General features: G+C 45.1%; 1 protein-coding gene across 2 annotated transcripts in view; it reads right to left on the reverse strand.

Annotated features, from left to right (window-relative positions):
- SYN1 (synapsin I) overlaps positions 1-15,258 on the reverse strand; it is a 47,848-nt gene that overhangs the window by 30,779 nt on the left and 1,811 nt on the right. For both annotated transcript variants that reach the window (XM_054471518.2, XM_054471517.2), the window contains exons 2-5: positions 4,468-4,525; positions 4,272-4,363; positions 2,541-2,697; positions 2,296-2,385 (exon numbers count right to left, since the gene is read on the reverse strand). In XM_054471518.2, the coding sequence (XP_054327493.1) occupies positions 2,296-2,385; positions 2,541-2,697; positions 4,272-4,363; positions 4,468-4,525 (397 nt within the window). The remainder of the gene's footprint in view (positions 1-2,295; positions 2,386-2,540; positions 2,698-4,271; positions 4,364-4,467; positions 4,526-15,258) is intronic.

The raw sequence follows: 15,258 nt of genomic DNA on the forward strand, positions 1-15,258 counted from the left end.
TCATAATTTGTAATACTGGTAAGAATTGCTAATATTAGTAGCAATGTTTATTTAATCAAGTTGATAATGTTGGGTCAATATTTATATTTAATTGTAATTTTAGTCATAAAATTGGTGATGATCATTTATATGAGTAAACATAATTTGTAATATTGGTAAAAATTGACAAAATTACTTATACAATTTGATTGCATTAGTAACAATTATTTAATTTCTATTTCTAACTAAAATTTGATTAATAACTGTGGTACTCATAATTTATATTAGTAATCAAAATTTTAATATTAGTGTTTTTTTATAATAGCAGTTAGAATGTTAACCATATTAGTAACTATTTCTATTAGGAACTACAAGATAATTCAAAACACAGGTACTCATGGGTTATATTAGTAATCTTAATTTGTAACACTGTAATAGTTTTATCTGTAACAATTTTTACACTGTTTGTACTAATGGTTTAATTTTATTTACTTATTTATTTAATTTTATTTACTTATTTATTTATTTACTTATTTATTACTTATATATTAAACAGAGTGGGCAACCCACTCTGTTGCCCAGGTTGGGGTGCAGTGGTGCTATCATGGCTCACTGCAGCCTCAACCTCCAGGGCTCAAGTGATCTTCCCACCTCAGCCTCCCAAGTAGCTGGGACTACAGGTGCATGCCACCACACTGGGCTGATTTTTAAATTTTTTGTAGAAATGGGGTCTCACTATGTTGCCCAGGCTGGTCTCAAACTCCTGGGCTCAAGAGATCCTCCCACTTTGGGTTTAAATTTTTTAAAAGTAATTATAACAATTTACAACATAAGTACTAATCATTTATACTAATAAACTTAATTTGTAACACTGTAATGCATTGTAATATTAGTTGTTATATTTGATGATATTAGCAATGATAATTCAATTTCTATTATTTAAACGTTCAGCATATTTTATTCTAGCATATTGTAGCCCAATGACCCAACTGTGGTAGTCTCCACTACGTGCCATGTTTATATAAGTCAAAACAGGTACTTATAATTTATATTAGAGCATAATTTGTAATAGCCATAATCATTTGTAATAACAGCAATAATCTTTGATGCTATTAGTAATGATTATTCAATTTCTACTAGAAACTATAATTTAATTCATGACATAGGTACTCATAATTTACAACAGTAAAAATAATTTATAATATTGGTGACAATTTGTAATATTAGTGATTTTATATATATATATTTTTTTTTTTTTTTTGAGATGGAGTTTCGCTCTTGTTGCCCAAGCTGGAGTGTAATGGCATGATCTTGGCTCACCGCAACCTCCACTTCCCGGGTTCCAGCGATTCCCCTGCCTCAACTTCCCAAGTAGCTGGGATTACAGGCATGCACCACCACGCCGGGCTAATTTTGTATTTTTTTAGTAGAGACAGGGTTTCTCCATGTTGGTCAGGCTGGTCTCAAACTCCCGACCTCAGGTGATCCGCCTGCTTCGGCCTCCTGAAGTGTTGGGATTACAGGCATGAGCCACCACGCCTGGCCAGTGATTATATTTCATAATAGTAACCAAAAGTTCAATTTCTATTCATTAATTTATTTATTTATTGAGACGAAGTGTCACTCTGTTGCCCAAGCTGGAGTGCAGTGGCGTGATCTCAGCTCACTGCAACCTCCAATTCCCGGGTTCAAGTGATTCTCCTGCCTCAGCCTCCCAAGTAGCTGGGACTACAGGCACGCACCACCATGCCCAGCTAATTTTTGTATTTTTAGTAGAGACGGGGTCTCATTACGTTGACCAGGCTGGTCTTGAACTCCTGACCTCATGATTTGCTCACCTCGGCCTCTCAAAGTGCTGGGATTACAGGCGTGAGCCACCGTGCCTTGCCAACAATTTAATTTATAACATTACTATTGATAAATGTTATTGGCAATCCTAATTTGAATATAGGTAAAATTTCTATCAGAAGGAATATTTGATAATGTTAGTAATAATGACTTAATTTCTATATGTAATATATTCTGATTCATTACATTAATTCTGTCAATTCACATTAGAAATCGGTTTTTAATACTGGCAAAAATAGATAACATGAGTAACAGGATCTGATAAATATTAGAATGGATCATGATTTAGTTTTCCTTGTAAGCATAAGGAAATTCATGGTAGACCCTATCGCAAAGCAACTTCATGACTCCACGTGCGCACAGCAGCCACACTCTTGATATCGCACCACTGATAATATACCAATATTTAATATTATTGCAGTAGTTATGACTCTTCCCTCCTGCCCACTCTATTTTCCCCAAACTCACCATTTCTTTGTGATTGGGGTAGAAGGTCTGATCAATTAGAGGGAATTCTTCTGTCCCCAGTTTCTTATGCAGTCGAACCATCTGGGCAAACTATGAGAACCAGGAGAGCTGGGTCAGTGAGTCCTTCACCAGGAATCTGTAAGTTTCTGAACACCCTCACTTCCCCAAATTGCAGAGTGGTTTCAAGCTCCCACATACATGCATGAGCTGTTCCCTCTGCCAGTGGCACCCTTCCTGTTACTTACCACCCAGGGCTTGTCACAGAAGTTGTAGACAGAATGCAAGGAGTTAACACTGGGGATTCCAGCATATTGCAGCCCAATGACCAAACTGCGGTAGTCTCCATTGCGTGCCATGCTGAAGGCGTGCTGGCGGATCAGCACAAAATCCGGCTTCAGAGACCTAGTATGGCAGAGGTAGGAGTGTTGAGAGTTCCCCCAGAAGCTCCCGATCACTCTCAAAACAAAGACTAAGTTTCTAAATCTCCATAGCTCCCAGAAATTGCAAAGTGGTTTCTCACCTCTGCACACATGTGCAAGCTGTTCCCTCTGCCTAGTGCACCCTTTCTACCCTCTGCCCACCTGGTGATCCCCTTTAAGCCTTTCCTACCTGTTCCCTTCTCAGCAAGGTCAGCTTACAGCTTACCCACACAGCTCTGACAACTCCCTGGTCACCATCTCTCAGACTGCAAGCTGTCTTCAGTGTTCTGCCCAGAATAAATTCTAACCTCAGGACTTTTACCAAGGCTGTTCCATCTGCCTAAAGCACTTCCCCTCTAGATATCTGCATGGATCACTCCTTCACCTCCATCAGGTCTTTCCTCAAATGTCTCTCCTGCAACCAGGCCACTCTATCCCAACTGCAGACCCCACCATCATCCAACAATTGCTACATCTGCTTTAGTGCAATATATTTTTTTCTTTTTTCTTTTCTTTTTTTTTTTTTTTTTTTGGTTGAGACGGAGTGTTGCTCTGTTGTCCAGGCGCTGGAGCAATCATGGCTCACTGCAATCTCTGCCTCTCGGGTTCAAGCGATTTCCCTGCCTCAGCCTCCCGAGTAGCTGGGATTACAGGCACCTGCAACCACGCCTGGCTAATTTTTTAATTTTTAGTAGAGACGGGGTTTCACCATGTTGGCCAGGCTGATTTTGAACTCCTGGGCTCAAGCGATCTACCCACCTTGGCCTCCCAAAGTGCTGGGATTATAGGCGTGAGCCACCACAACAGGCCACTGCTATATTTTTTCTTAGCACTTTTACATTTTCTTATTTATTTGTGTATTGTGTGTATCTCATAGTAGCATGCAAGTTTCATAAGGCCCGGGTTCTTTTTCTTTTTTTTTTTCCTTTTGGCCTTTCAGCATGGCCTTTCAGCTCCTGGCACACAGTAGGTGTACAATAAATATTTATTGAATACGAAGTCCTGAGAGCAGCATCTGGCATGCAGCAGATGTCTAGCAAATGTTTATTTAATTAATAATTGAAGGCTGGGTGTGGCGGCTCATGCCTGTAATCCCAGCACTTTGAGAGGCCAAGGCAGGTAGATTGTTTGAGCCCAGAAGTTTGAGACAAACCTGGGCAACATAGTGAGACCCCCCATCTCTACAAAAAACATAAAAATTAGCCAGGCATGGTGGTGCGCACCTGTAGTCTCAGCTACTTGGGAGGCTGAGGTGGGAGGATCACTTGAGCCTGAGAGGTTGTAGCTGCAGTGAGCCATGATTGTGCCAGTGCACTCCAGCCTAGGAGACAGAGCAAGACCCTGTCTGAAATATATATATATATATATTTTTAAGTCTGGCTTGTGGCATCCTGGGGTCCCTGGCTCTTTTTCTGAAGAAAAGTTGTCTCCCTACATTCCATGCCTAAGTTCTTGCCCACAGAAGGATGGGTGGGGAGGTAGGCACTTTCCTCCAGCTCTAAGGGAGAGAGTTCTTTTGCCTCGCTCATAACACCAAGGTACCCTTTTTATACTCACCGCACGACCTTCACCCCATTCCGAAGAACTTCCATATCCACAGAGAATCCACCATTGGCATGGGCCACAAGGTTGAGATCAGAGAATTCAGCCTGGGAAGGAGAAAAAAACTGGTGATTCACCTACATCACACAAAAATGGCCACTTAGTTTGCAGTATGGACAACTGACCCCCAGGTCCAAATGTCTCAACTTACCTGTTCTACTTTAATGTCAATTTCTCCATGGATCTTTTTCCCTTTGAAGTATTTTGCCCTGCAGAGGAAAAACAGAACACATCTGTCAATGATGAAATCTCAGAAGGGAAGACAAAACACAGGCCCTTGACCCTTTTGCCCCTTCAATGCTACTAAAGAAACCACAAAGTGCCTTATAACTATTGAAATATTTTGAAAAAATCAAGAGTGCTTTGTGAATAAAGTCTGTTGTAATCCTCATGGAGTTGCAAAAATGTTAAAGGACATTGCAAACTGTAAAATGTGGCCTTACACTGCAGAGAGCAGGTATTTTCCAAAATATAGTCTGCTCATCACATTGCCATTGTAAATGTTTTTTTTTTTAAACTTCACAAAATTAGCAGTATTATGTAAATTAGAACATACTTTGAAATTGCATGGAGACCGGTAAACGGCAAAGAACCTTAGAAAACACCTATCTGGCCAGGTACGGTGGCTTACGCCTGTAATCTCAGCACTTCGGGAGGCTGGAGGTAGGAGGATTGCTTCAGGCCAGGGGTTGGAGATCACCCTGGACAACACAGAGAGACCCCCATCTCTACAAAAAAAAATTAAAAAAAAAAAAAAAGCCAAGGGCTGTGGCTCACGTCTATAATCCCAGAACTTTGAGAGGCCGAGGCGGGTGGATCACCTGAGGTCAAGAGTTCGAGACCAGCCTGACCAACATGGTGAAACCTCTTCTCTACTAAAATACAAAATTAGCCAGGTGTAGTGGTGCACCTGTATTTCCAGCTACTTGGGAGGCTGAGGCAGGAGAATCACTTTGACCTGGGAGGCGGAAGTTGCAGTGAGCCAAAATGGTGCTATTACACTCCAGCCTGGGCAACAAGAGAGAGATTCCATCTAAAAAAAAAACCCAAAAAACAAAAACTAGCCAGGCATAGTGGTACACGCCTGTAGTCCCAGCTACTGGGGAGGCTGAGGCAGGAGAATGGCTTGAGCCCAGGAGGTCGAGGCTGTAGTGAGCCATGATTGCACCACTGCACTCCAGCTTGGGCAACAGAGCAAGACCTAGGCCAAAAAGAAAGAAAGAAAGGAAGGAAGGAAGGAAGGAAGGAGAGAAAGAAAGAAACTACATTTCTCTGAAGCGTGCCTGTTTTTGTGTATTTTTTAGTGCCTGTGTATACGTCAGTGCCTGTGTCTGGCTGTGTGGCCTGAAGCATCTCTCCGCTCTCTGGCCCTTTCGCAAGGAGGAGCACATTCACCATGTGTGGTTATGTGCTGTGAGAAACACAATGGCCATAGGTGGGCAGCTGCATCCGACAAGGAGGAGTGGATTGAGTGGTGCGGGCTGGGTGGTTCTAGAGAAGCCAGTGTAGCTGGCAATGATGGGGGGCAGGGAGGAATGCAGCTGAGGAGGAGAGGGAGCAACAGGAGGGAGGGGGAGTGGGAGCAGCAGTAGGAACATCACGAACTGCTATGTCATTGTCCCCGGGCCTGGTTTCCGGTGGCCTCCTCCCCCAGGCTCAAGATTTCTAGCCAACAGGCTGCTCCAGGGATGGAAGCTCATCCTCAATCAGGTTTCTCATGGAAGGGGGATGAGGGGGAGTGACACTTTCAGGGCTATTGGTCACTGACACGCATACAATCAGGGTCTTGGACAGACACACACACACACACACACACACACACACGGCACAAATGGACCCTGGTGACTTGACTGACATATGCAAGAGACCCCAAGTACAGCTACTTCTTTTTCCTCGCTCTCTCTCTGACACACACACACATACACACACACACACGCGCACACACACCATCGCTGACACTATCCCCTCAGAAGTGTTGAGAGAGAATCTCTCTCAGCCCTGCACATTTTTCATCTATAAACTGATTAGTGGGGATGATGAGGGTGTATCACTGTTTCTAAAACTTTTCTGACCATAAGTGTAGTTGAATACTGTGGTGGTCTGCTCAGGCCTCCTCTTCAGGGACAATGTACCTTGAATGGCAGCTACTGACAGCTCATGGCTGTGTCCCCACTGGGAATTGTCTTGTCACAGGGAACTGCCTTGTCCAAGGTTATACCTACTTCATGAGGGCATCCCCATGGTCTGGTCTGAGGGGAAAGAAAGGCCAGCCTCCTTGCCTCAATCTGGGCTGACTCTGAAGGACCCTCCCAGCCCCAGGGCTCCCCCTAAGATCAGTGGAGGCCCCTGAGGCAACTACATCTTGAGCCAGCCTCTTCCTCTGCTCAACCCAACCCTCCTCACAAGCGTTGATCCCAATGGCACACTCCAGTAAGCCTCCTGCATGCAAATCTCCACCTCAAAGTCTTTTTCCAGGGAACCCAACCTAAAACAGTGGGCCACAGAAGTCAAACTACAAGGGTGGTCTAATGCAATTCTGGAGCTGGGTTACCCAGCAGCCAGATGGCAGTGAGGACCCATCAGTAGTGGGAGGTGGGGCATAGATAGCCTCTGATATGCTGTAGCAATGCAAAGCGCTCTGCAGCAGGTCCGGGCTGTGGTGCAAGCAGGATGTGACTTAGGCCATATGATCCAGCAGATCCTACGACACTGGAGGTGTCAGTAGTAGGAAAAGATGCTGTGTGGAATTTCTTCTCCCCGGTGGGAGAATACAGCGCAGGCCCCCAGGGTTTTGGAGTAGCGGTGACTTTTCCTGATGGTGGGCTGTAATGGGATTCTGGTGGAAGGGAATGTACCGGATGGTGAAATATCCCTGGAACTTGAGTGATGTCAGGGAAATGGTAACCAGACTTGGGTGACTATTCCGTAAATGCCATTGAGTAGCTGAAGAAAGACCTGACATGCTCAGGCTGAATTCAAGGCAAAATGTGAAAGCCAGAGGATCTCCCTGACTGCGTTTAAGGAAACCCTCATCTCCTGCAGTCAGAAGGCAGACAGAAGGGAAGGCCAGGCTCAGAATTTAATTCTACGTGGTGGCGGAGCTTCAGAGAAAGTTGACTTCTCAGGCCCAGCACATCTCCTGGGCCATGCTCATGTCCCTAATAGGACAGGAGTAGGACTCTGAGATGGGGATATCTGGGCAGATGCAGTTAAACACCTTGAACTTACAGACTTACCTGCATCCACTGGGCCTGCTGAAGTAGACTACTCCCCTGAGTTAGAATATAGACCTTCTGCTTGAAGATAATGCAGAGGCCTCAGATGATGCAGGCGCTTTGTAAGACAATGCCTGCCCCCCTCAGAGTCTACCCCCCACCTACTCTCCTGGAAACCAGACCAAAAATTAGGGTGACATCCTAGTGAAACCTGACTGGACAGGTTCTAGGCTTGCAAAGGAAGGAGAGAAATGATCTGTAGAAGAACCTAAAGAATCTGGCTAGTATATACTGGCAGGAGCTGGGAAGGTATGCATGAGGCTGGATCCTGAGGACAATGGGCGAAGGAGGTAGAACAGGAAGTTGGCACGCTCTCCCAGGATACGGAACTTAAAACCCTGGCGAGGACTCTAGGAAGTGTTGCTAACACACTGGTATTTGGAAACCTGGAGTAAACAATGGCCCACACTAAGTGAAGCAGAACTTCCATGGCAGATTGCACAGGGAAGGATTAAAAGGCTCAAAGAAGCAGACATGTTGGAGTAGATATACTACTGAAGTCTGGAAAACCCACCAGCTGATTAAGGCCTGGAGGATACACTCAACTTATGAAATCAATAAGAAATATGCTGGTGAGGGTGGTACCAGTCACGCTGAGAAGCACAGTAGTGGTAAGGTGATAAATGAGTCCTGGCCCAGGTCCTGCTTACAGTGGGTTTGGGGGTCCAGAGACCCACTCAGTGGTCACTTCCTCAGTTCACAAATGCGTAATTGCAATGGCATTTGCAACTTTGTAGTTGTCAGAACCCCTACATGGGCTCCTCAGCCTGTGGGATAAGAGCTATTTCAGTAGGGAAGTCCAAATAGAAGCTTCTAAAATGGCGCACACCCCCATGCCCTGAACAAAACAATAAACCACAAACAATATTGTTTGCATCCTATGAGTGATGATGGAAATCAATGCCACATTGAAAGATCTAAAGGATGCAGGGGTGTTGGTCTCATCTTATCTCCATCGAGTTGAGCAGTCTGGCCCCTGGAGAGGTCAGATGGGTCTTGGAGAATGCTTGCAGACAGTTAGTTGTACCTGCCGTACTGGACATGCTGTCATTGCCAGAGCAGATTAATAAGACCTCAGGTACAGCAGGTGGCCACTGACTTGGCGAATGCATTCTTTTCTATTCTGATTAGAAAAAAGGATCAGAAACAGTTCACACTCACATGAGACTGATGATAATATTCGTAGATGGTCTTGCCGTAGGGCTATGCTATCTCTCTCACCTGGTGTCATAATATAGTCCAAAGAAACCTGGACTATCTGGACATCCCATGGAATAGCACACTGGACCACCACATCGATTACATCATACTGATTGTGCAAGATGAGCAAGAGAGGGTTAGCATATTGCCCTAGTAAGACACATCCACTACAGAGGGTGGAGGATAAACTCCACAAAGACTCAGGGGACTGCTGCATTAGTAAAATTTTTAGGAATCCAGTGGTCCAGGGCAGTAAACCAGGATGGCCCCTCCAAAGAATAGGGCAAAGCATTGAATCATGCACCTTCCATCATGAAGAGGAAAGCACAATACCTAGGAGGACTCTTCCCGTTCTGGAGGCAGCATATCCGCCACGCACAAATACTGCTCTGACCCATATTCCAGGCGACATGTAAAGCTACCAGCTTTGTGTGAGGGCCAGAGCAGAAAAGGGCTCTGCAGCAGGTCCAGGCTGTGGTACAAGCAGTCCTGCCATTTAGGCCAGATGATCTGGCAGATCTTATGATACTGGAGGTGTCAGTAGTGGGGAAAGATGCAGTGAGGAGCTTATGGGAAGCCTGAGTGGGAGGCCCTTGGGGTTCTGGAGCAAAGCCATGCCATCTGCAGCAGAGAATTTTACGCCTTTTGAGAAAGACATCCCATTGAGGTGCTGGGCCCTGATAGACACAGAATGCTTGACCTGGCACCAAATGATTGTGCATCCAGAAGTTCCCATTATAAGCTGGGTCCTCCTGGGCCCGCCAAATAATAAAGTCAGGTGGGCCCAGCAGTCAGGATTGAGCCCAAGCAGAACCAAGCAAGGTGCATGAGCAGGTAAGTAACCCTGATCCCCATGTCTTCCATAACTGTTGTGCTAGTGCCTGTCTCACTAAGGGGACTCCTTAAAACTAGCTGATGAAAGAGGGAAAGGTCTAAGCTTGGTTCACAAATGGGTTGTCTTAGTATGTGGGTGGAAGCCAAAAATGGGCAGTGGTTGCACTATAACCCAACTGGAATGGCCTTGAAAGACAGTGGCAGAGCTCCCAGTGGGCAGAGCTTCAGGCTGTGCACCTGCTCATCTCCTTTGTGCAGAAAGAGAAGTGCCTCAAGATTAGAATACATATATCCACTTATGGGCAGTGGTAAATGGTTTGGCTGGTTGGTCAGGGGGCCCGGAAATAAAAAGACTGGAAGATCCAGACAAAGAGGTCTGGGATACAGAAATGTGGGCAGACACCTAGGAGTGGGCAAGAAATGAGGAGTGAGACTGGGCGTGGTGGCTCACGCCTGTAATCCCAGCACTTTGGGAGGCCGAGGTGGGCGGATCACCTGAGGTCAGGAGTTCGAGACCAGCTTAGCCAACGTGGTGAAACCCCATCTCTACTAAAAATACAAAAATCAGCTGGGCGTAGTGGCACACGCCTGTAATCCCAGCTACTCAGGAGGCTGAGGCAGGGGAATTGCTTCAACCTGGGAGGTGGAGGTTGCACTGAGCCAAGATCGCGCCACTGCACCAGCCTGGGCAACAGAGCAAGACTCCGTCTCCAAAAAAAAAAAAAAAAAAAAAAGGGAGGAGTGAGGATCTTTGGATCGTGTGTTAACACCCACCAGACAGCATCTGCCATGGCGCCATGGAAGTGACACTAGGCAACCAGGTAGACAGCATGAGTCAGCCTGATGATGTCAGCCAGGCTCTAATCAGCCACCCCAGTGTTAGCAGATGGGCACATGAATAAGTGGCAATAGCAGCAGAGAGAGAAGCTATGTGTGGGGGCAGCAGTGTTACTGCTGAATGTCCAATCTGCCAGCAACAGAGACTAACATTGAATCCCTGACATGCCACCATCCCTCCAGAAGGCCAACCAACCACTTTGTGGCAAGCTGATTACATTGGGCCCCTTCCATCCTGCAAAGAACAGTAATCAATTTTGACTGGAATATTCCATATTTGAGTTTGCCTTTTCTTACTGCAGGACCTCAGCCAGCTCACTAAGGGCTTACATAACGTTTGATCCACCAGCACGAGACCCTGCATAACACTGCGTCAAACCAAAGGACACACTTTATAGCAAAGTAAAGGAATGCAAAGCAAAGGAGGTGCAAAAGTGGGCCCATGACCATGGAATTAACTGATGGTATTACACACCACGCCACCCGGGAACTGCTGGCCTGACGGAATGATGGAACAATTTGGTGCAGCCACAGCTAAGACCCCAGGTTGAAGGAGACATCATGCAAGAATGGGCACCATCCTCCAAAACAGTGTCAACCCTAAATCAATGGCCATTGTAGGTGCTGTGTTCCTAACAGGTAGAATACACGGGTTTGGGGACACAAAGGTTAGGAAGGAGTGGCCCAGCTTACCAGCAATCCCAGTGATCCACTTTTGAAATTGTGCTTCCTGTTCCCTCAGGGCTCTGCAAGGTTAGAGGTCCTGGTTCTCCAAGGGGGAACACTGCTACCAGGGGACACAGCAAGAATCCCATTAAACTGTAAGCTATGATTGCCCTCAGGGCACTTCGGGTTTCTCATGCCAAGGGACATAAACAGGAGTCATTGTCTTGGCAGGGGACGTGACCAACCTTGCTCCTCAGGAGGAGGTAGAGCCGCTGGTACACAGTGGAGGCAGGGAGGAGTATGTTTGGCACCCAGGGGATCCACTTGGACATCTGTTGGTACTCCTTGCTCAACTTTGATAGTAAATGGGCAATGTGGTTGTTTGTACAGCAGCTACAGCCTGAGAAGGGCATGGGGACTAAAGGCTCAGGGATCTCTGCAGGCTGGGAGCCACCCAGACCAAGAGAGGTGCTAGCTGAGGGTGGGGGGAATATAGAATGTGTAACAGGAGAAGGAGAGGATGAGTATCATTTATGACGTTGAAATCAACTGCAGCAGCAGAGACTATGGCTCATCTTACTACCGTGCTCTTTCAAGCGTCCCTGAGAAAACAAGACCGATTAGAATTCTGGAAATGCCGTTCTCAATGGGGTGAACTTACTATGAGAAGGAAGTGGATCGGAGCAGTGCAAGGTGTGGACTATATGCTCCCCCCAGATCCTTACCTCCTTGCTCCAGACCTTTGCATCTATCCTCAGCTTCTGGAATTATCTGCTGCTGATGGCTCACAGGTGTCCCTCACTGGGCATTGGCCTCTGCAACAGGGATTTGCCTCACCCAAGATTATGCCTCCTCCCAGGGGGCAGCCTACAGCCAATGACTGACGTAGGAATTAAAAGCCTGGCCACCCCGCTTCAACTGGGACAACTCTGAAGGGTCAGTCCAGTGCCAGAGCTCCCCAGAGGATTGGCTGAGGCCTCTGTTGTGGTTGCATCACAGATCAACGTTTCCCTCTGCACAATCCTGCTTCCCTCGCAACCTCCCCTACAGGTGTTATTCCCAAGCGCTCTCCCCAGTAAATCTGCATGCAAATCTCAGAGTCTCGGGGTCTGCTTCCAGGGAAATATATCTGAGAAAAGAAGCCACAGTAAGAAATAAAGCTTATATAACCCACTATATATGTATTTGCATAATAACCCATCCTATATATGTATTATATAAGACACATATGTTGTACAGCAAATATGAGAATATAGAATGCCTTATATATTATGTAACATATAAAATGTTGTATATTACATATTATGTGTATGTGTATTTAGAATGTATATAAATACATATGCATAACTGGAATTAAAGTTTCAATAGATAATTACCTTCACTATGTGTAATGCAGTCTGATTTTTCTATGCTATTTTATTTCATTTCATGAAGAAGAACATATACATATAGATAGATGTATTATGTACTGTAAAGCCGTTGTATATGACACATGTATTATATACCGTATGTCATATATAATATACATTATAGATTGTATATCTTAATGGAATAACATTATATGTTTTGCTAAACAACAACTCCATTTACTATGTGCAATATGCTCTGTTATTCTATTTTTATTTATCCTACTTCATGAAGAAAGTGAAATGCTGGTCATAAGCCAATAGGTGACCCATAGTTTGAGAAACACCAGACAGCCGGGCACGGTGGCTCAAGCCTGTAATCCCAGCAATCTGGGAGGCCGAGGTGGGTGGATCACGAGGTCAGGAGTTCGAGACCAGCCTGACCAACATGGTGAAATCCCATCTCTAAGAAAAATACAAAAATTAGCCAGGCATGGTGGCACGTGCCTGTAGTCCCAGCTACTCAGGAGGCTTGCTTGAACCCGGGAGACGGAGGTTGCAGTGAGCCGAGATTGTGCCATTGCACTCCAGCCTGGGCGACAAAGCAAGACTCCGTCTCAAAAAAAAAAAAAAAAAAAAAAAGAAAAAAGAAAAACACAGGACAAAATTACCCACAAAATGGGGGAGATGAGTCTCAACTTAGAGTTTTCAACTTTAAACCACAGAGGAATTGAGACCCAGGAAGGAATGAAGGTGGTGCGGTTTGCTGGAAAGGGCGTCAGACTGTATTTGGGTGTACATTCCATCATAGAGTTTGCACAACTCCTCCTTTATTTGGGGCTGAAATCCCTGAAGCTTGTGTGGTTCCGAGTGTCTGCAAGTTGGTGAAACAGGTCTCTGTTCCCCACACTAAGCCTGGCGTACATACATAGGCTCTCTCCCTTTGTCCACCCCACCCCACATATAGTAGACACTAAATAAATATTTGCTAGATTGCCTGGAAGAAAAGACTGGAGGGGATACTGGGATAAAGGGGGGCTTCTGAGATGCAGAAGGGGAAGGGATGGATCTTTCACTGAATTCAGCAGGTGCTCAATGTTTTCTGGACAAAGAAAAAATGGAAAACATTGGATTTGTGATTATGGAAAGGGGAAGGGACTTGTCAGTATTCCATAGATAATAAATGCTTGATGGAAAGAAGGAAGCAGATGCAAAGGACCTGCGTGGAGGGCTGGAGTGGGGACGGGAAGTCTAAAGGAGGGTGATTACCTATATCCAGCAGAGGCCTCATTGATGTTTGCTGACTTCAATGGAGCAAACTTAACCAGGAAGATAACACGTTGGTGAGTGGACGTTGGTGAAGGAATTACAGCACGTGCTCCATAAATGCTTTACAGACTGATAGAGAAAAAAGCAGAGAAGCCTGCTGCAGGGATGATAATGTGGCTGTTTGAAAATAATACAGTAAGAGATTAATAAGTGTTTTCTGGACTAATTCGGGGAGAAAAAGGCAGCTGGGGAGATGGCTACTAAGTGGAGGAAGAGGCCTAGCTAGAATAAATGGAAAACAGTGCACATTGTGAGCTTTCAGGATTGTGTTGTGTAAAAGGCAGGATGGAGATTGTTGAAGGGGGAATTAGGATTTCAAAAAGGGGAGAAGAGGCATTTAACGCAGGGTTCTTAGTAGCATACTATAAATGCTCATTAAATGATTGCGGGGTTGCATGGAGGAAAAGGTATAGCAAGGCCAGCTGGCAGTTGAGGATTTCAAGCACACCTGCATTTAGAAAAAAAAGAAGGAAGGGGAGCTGAAGAAGGGCTATTCCTAGTATATAATGGTGCATAATAAATGCCTCCCACACTTTCATGGAAAGGATGCAATAAATATCTGTAGAATAAATAAATTGCTCTGAATAGAGAGAAAGGCTACTCAGTAAAGGCTCCTGGGGGAGAGGTAATCTAACCAGTAAACAGCTGGTACTCAATACATTTAGGCTGAAGTAGACCCCTAGAGAGAGAGCTCTTGAGGCAGGGTCAGGGATTTCCAGAGACTTGGAAAGAGGAAGTTGAAAGTGACTTATACAGTAAGTGCTCAATAAGTGTTTACTTAAATAGTAAAACTATTAAGTAAATAGTAAATTTAGTAAATTAAGTAAATAGTAAAACTATTAAGTAAAAGTGTTTACTTAAATAACTGTTACTTAAATAGACTAAAAGCCCTTTGGGGGTATGAATTAAAGTTGGTAGAGGGAATCCTAGGGGTACTGAAGGGAGTGGGAAAGGGGTGATCATTATAAACTCAGCTCTGGATTTATCACAGGAAAGGACCTTGGGAGAGGCCTTGTGATTGGAGCAGGCTCTCCTAGGGGTAAGGAAGAAGAATGTACTCCCCAAAACAACAGGTCCTGCATATGTGCTCACTGGATCTACTGTTAAGAAAACAATTCTGGGGAGGAAGTGTGAATATACAGAACACACAGAAGGCACTCCATAAATGCTCAGGGGAGCCATTGGAAGAAAAGGTCTTTGGGGGAGGATGATTAGAATGGAACACATGACAGACAAGGAATAAATGCTCACTGGATCCATTAGAAGAAAAGGCCTTTGGGGAGTGGGGCTGGGGATGGACATATAATCACCTGATCAATGCTCACTGCATCCTTGAAGGAAAAGTCCTATGGGGAGGGAAAATGGGAGCACAGAAAGTTGATCTATGGGAGCTCGATTCTTCATCCATAGGAGAAAAGGCTTTTGTGAAGAAGGCACACAATCAGGTACACAGTA

This window comes from Pongo pygmaeus, chromosome X (assembly GCF_028885625.2).
Source record: "Pongo pygmaeus isolate AG05252 chromosome X, NHGRI_mPonPyg2-v2.0_pri, whole genome shotgun sequence".
Classification (NCBI taxonomy): Eukaryota; Metazoa; Chordata; class Mammalia; order Primates; family Hominidae; genus Pongo; species Pongo pygmaeus.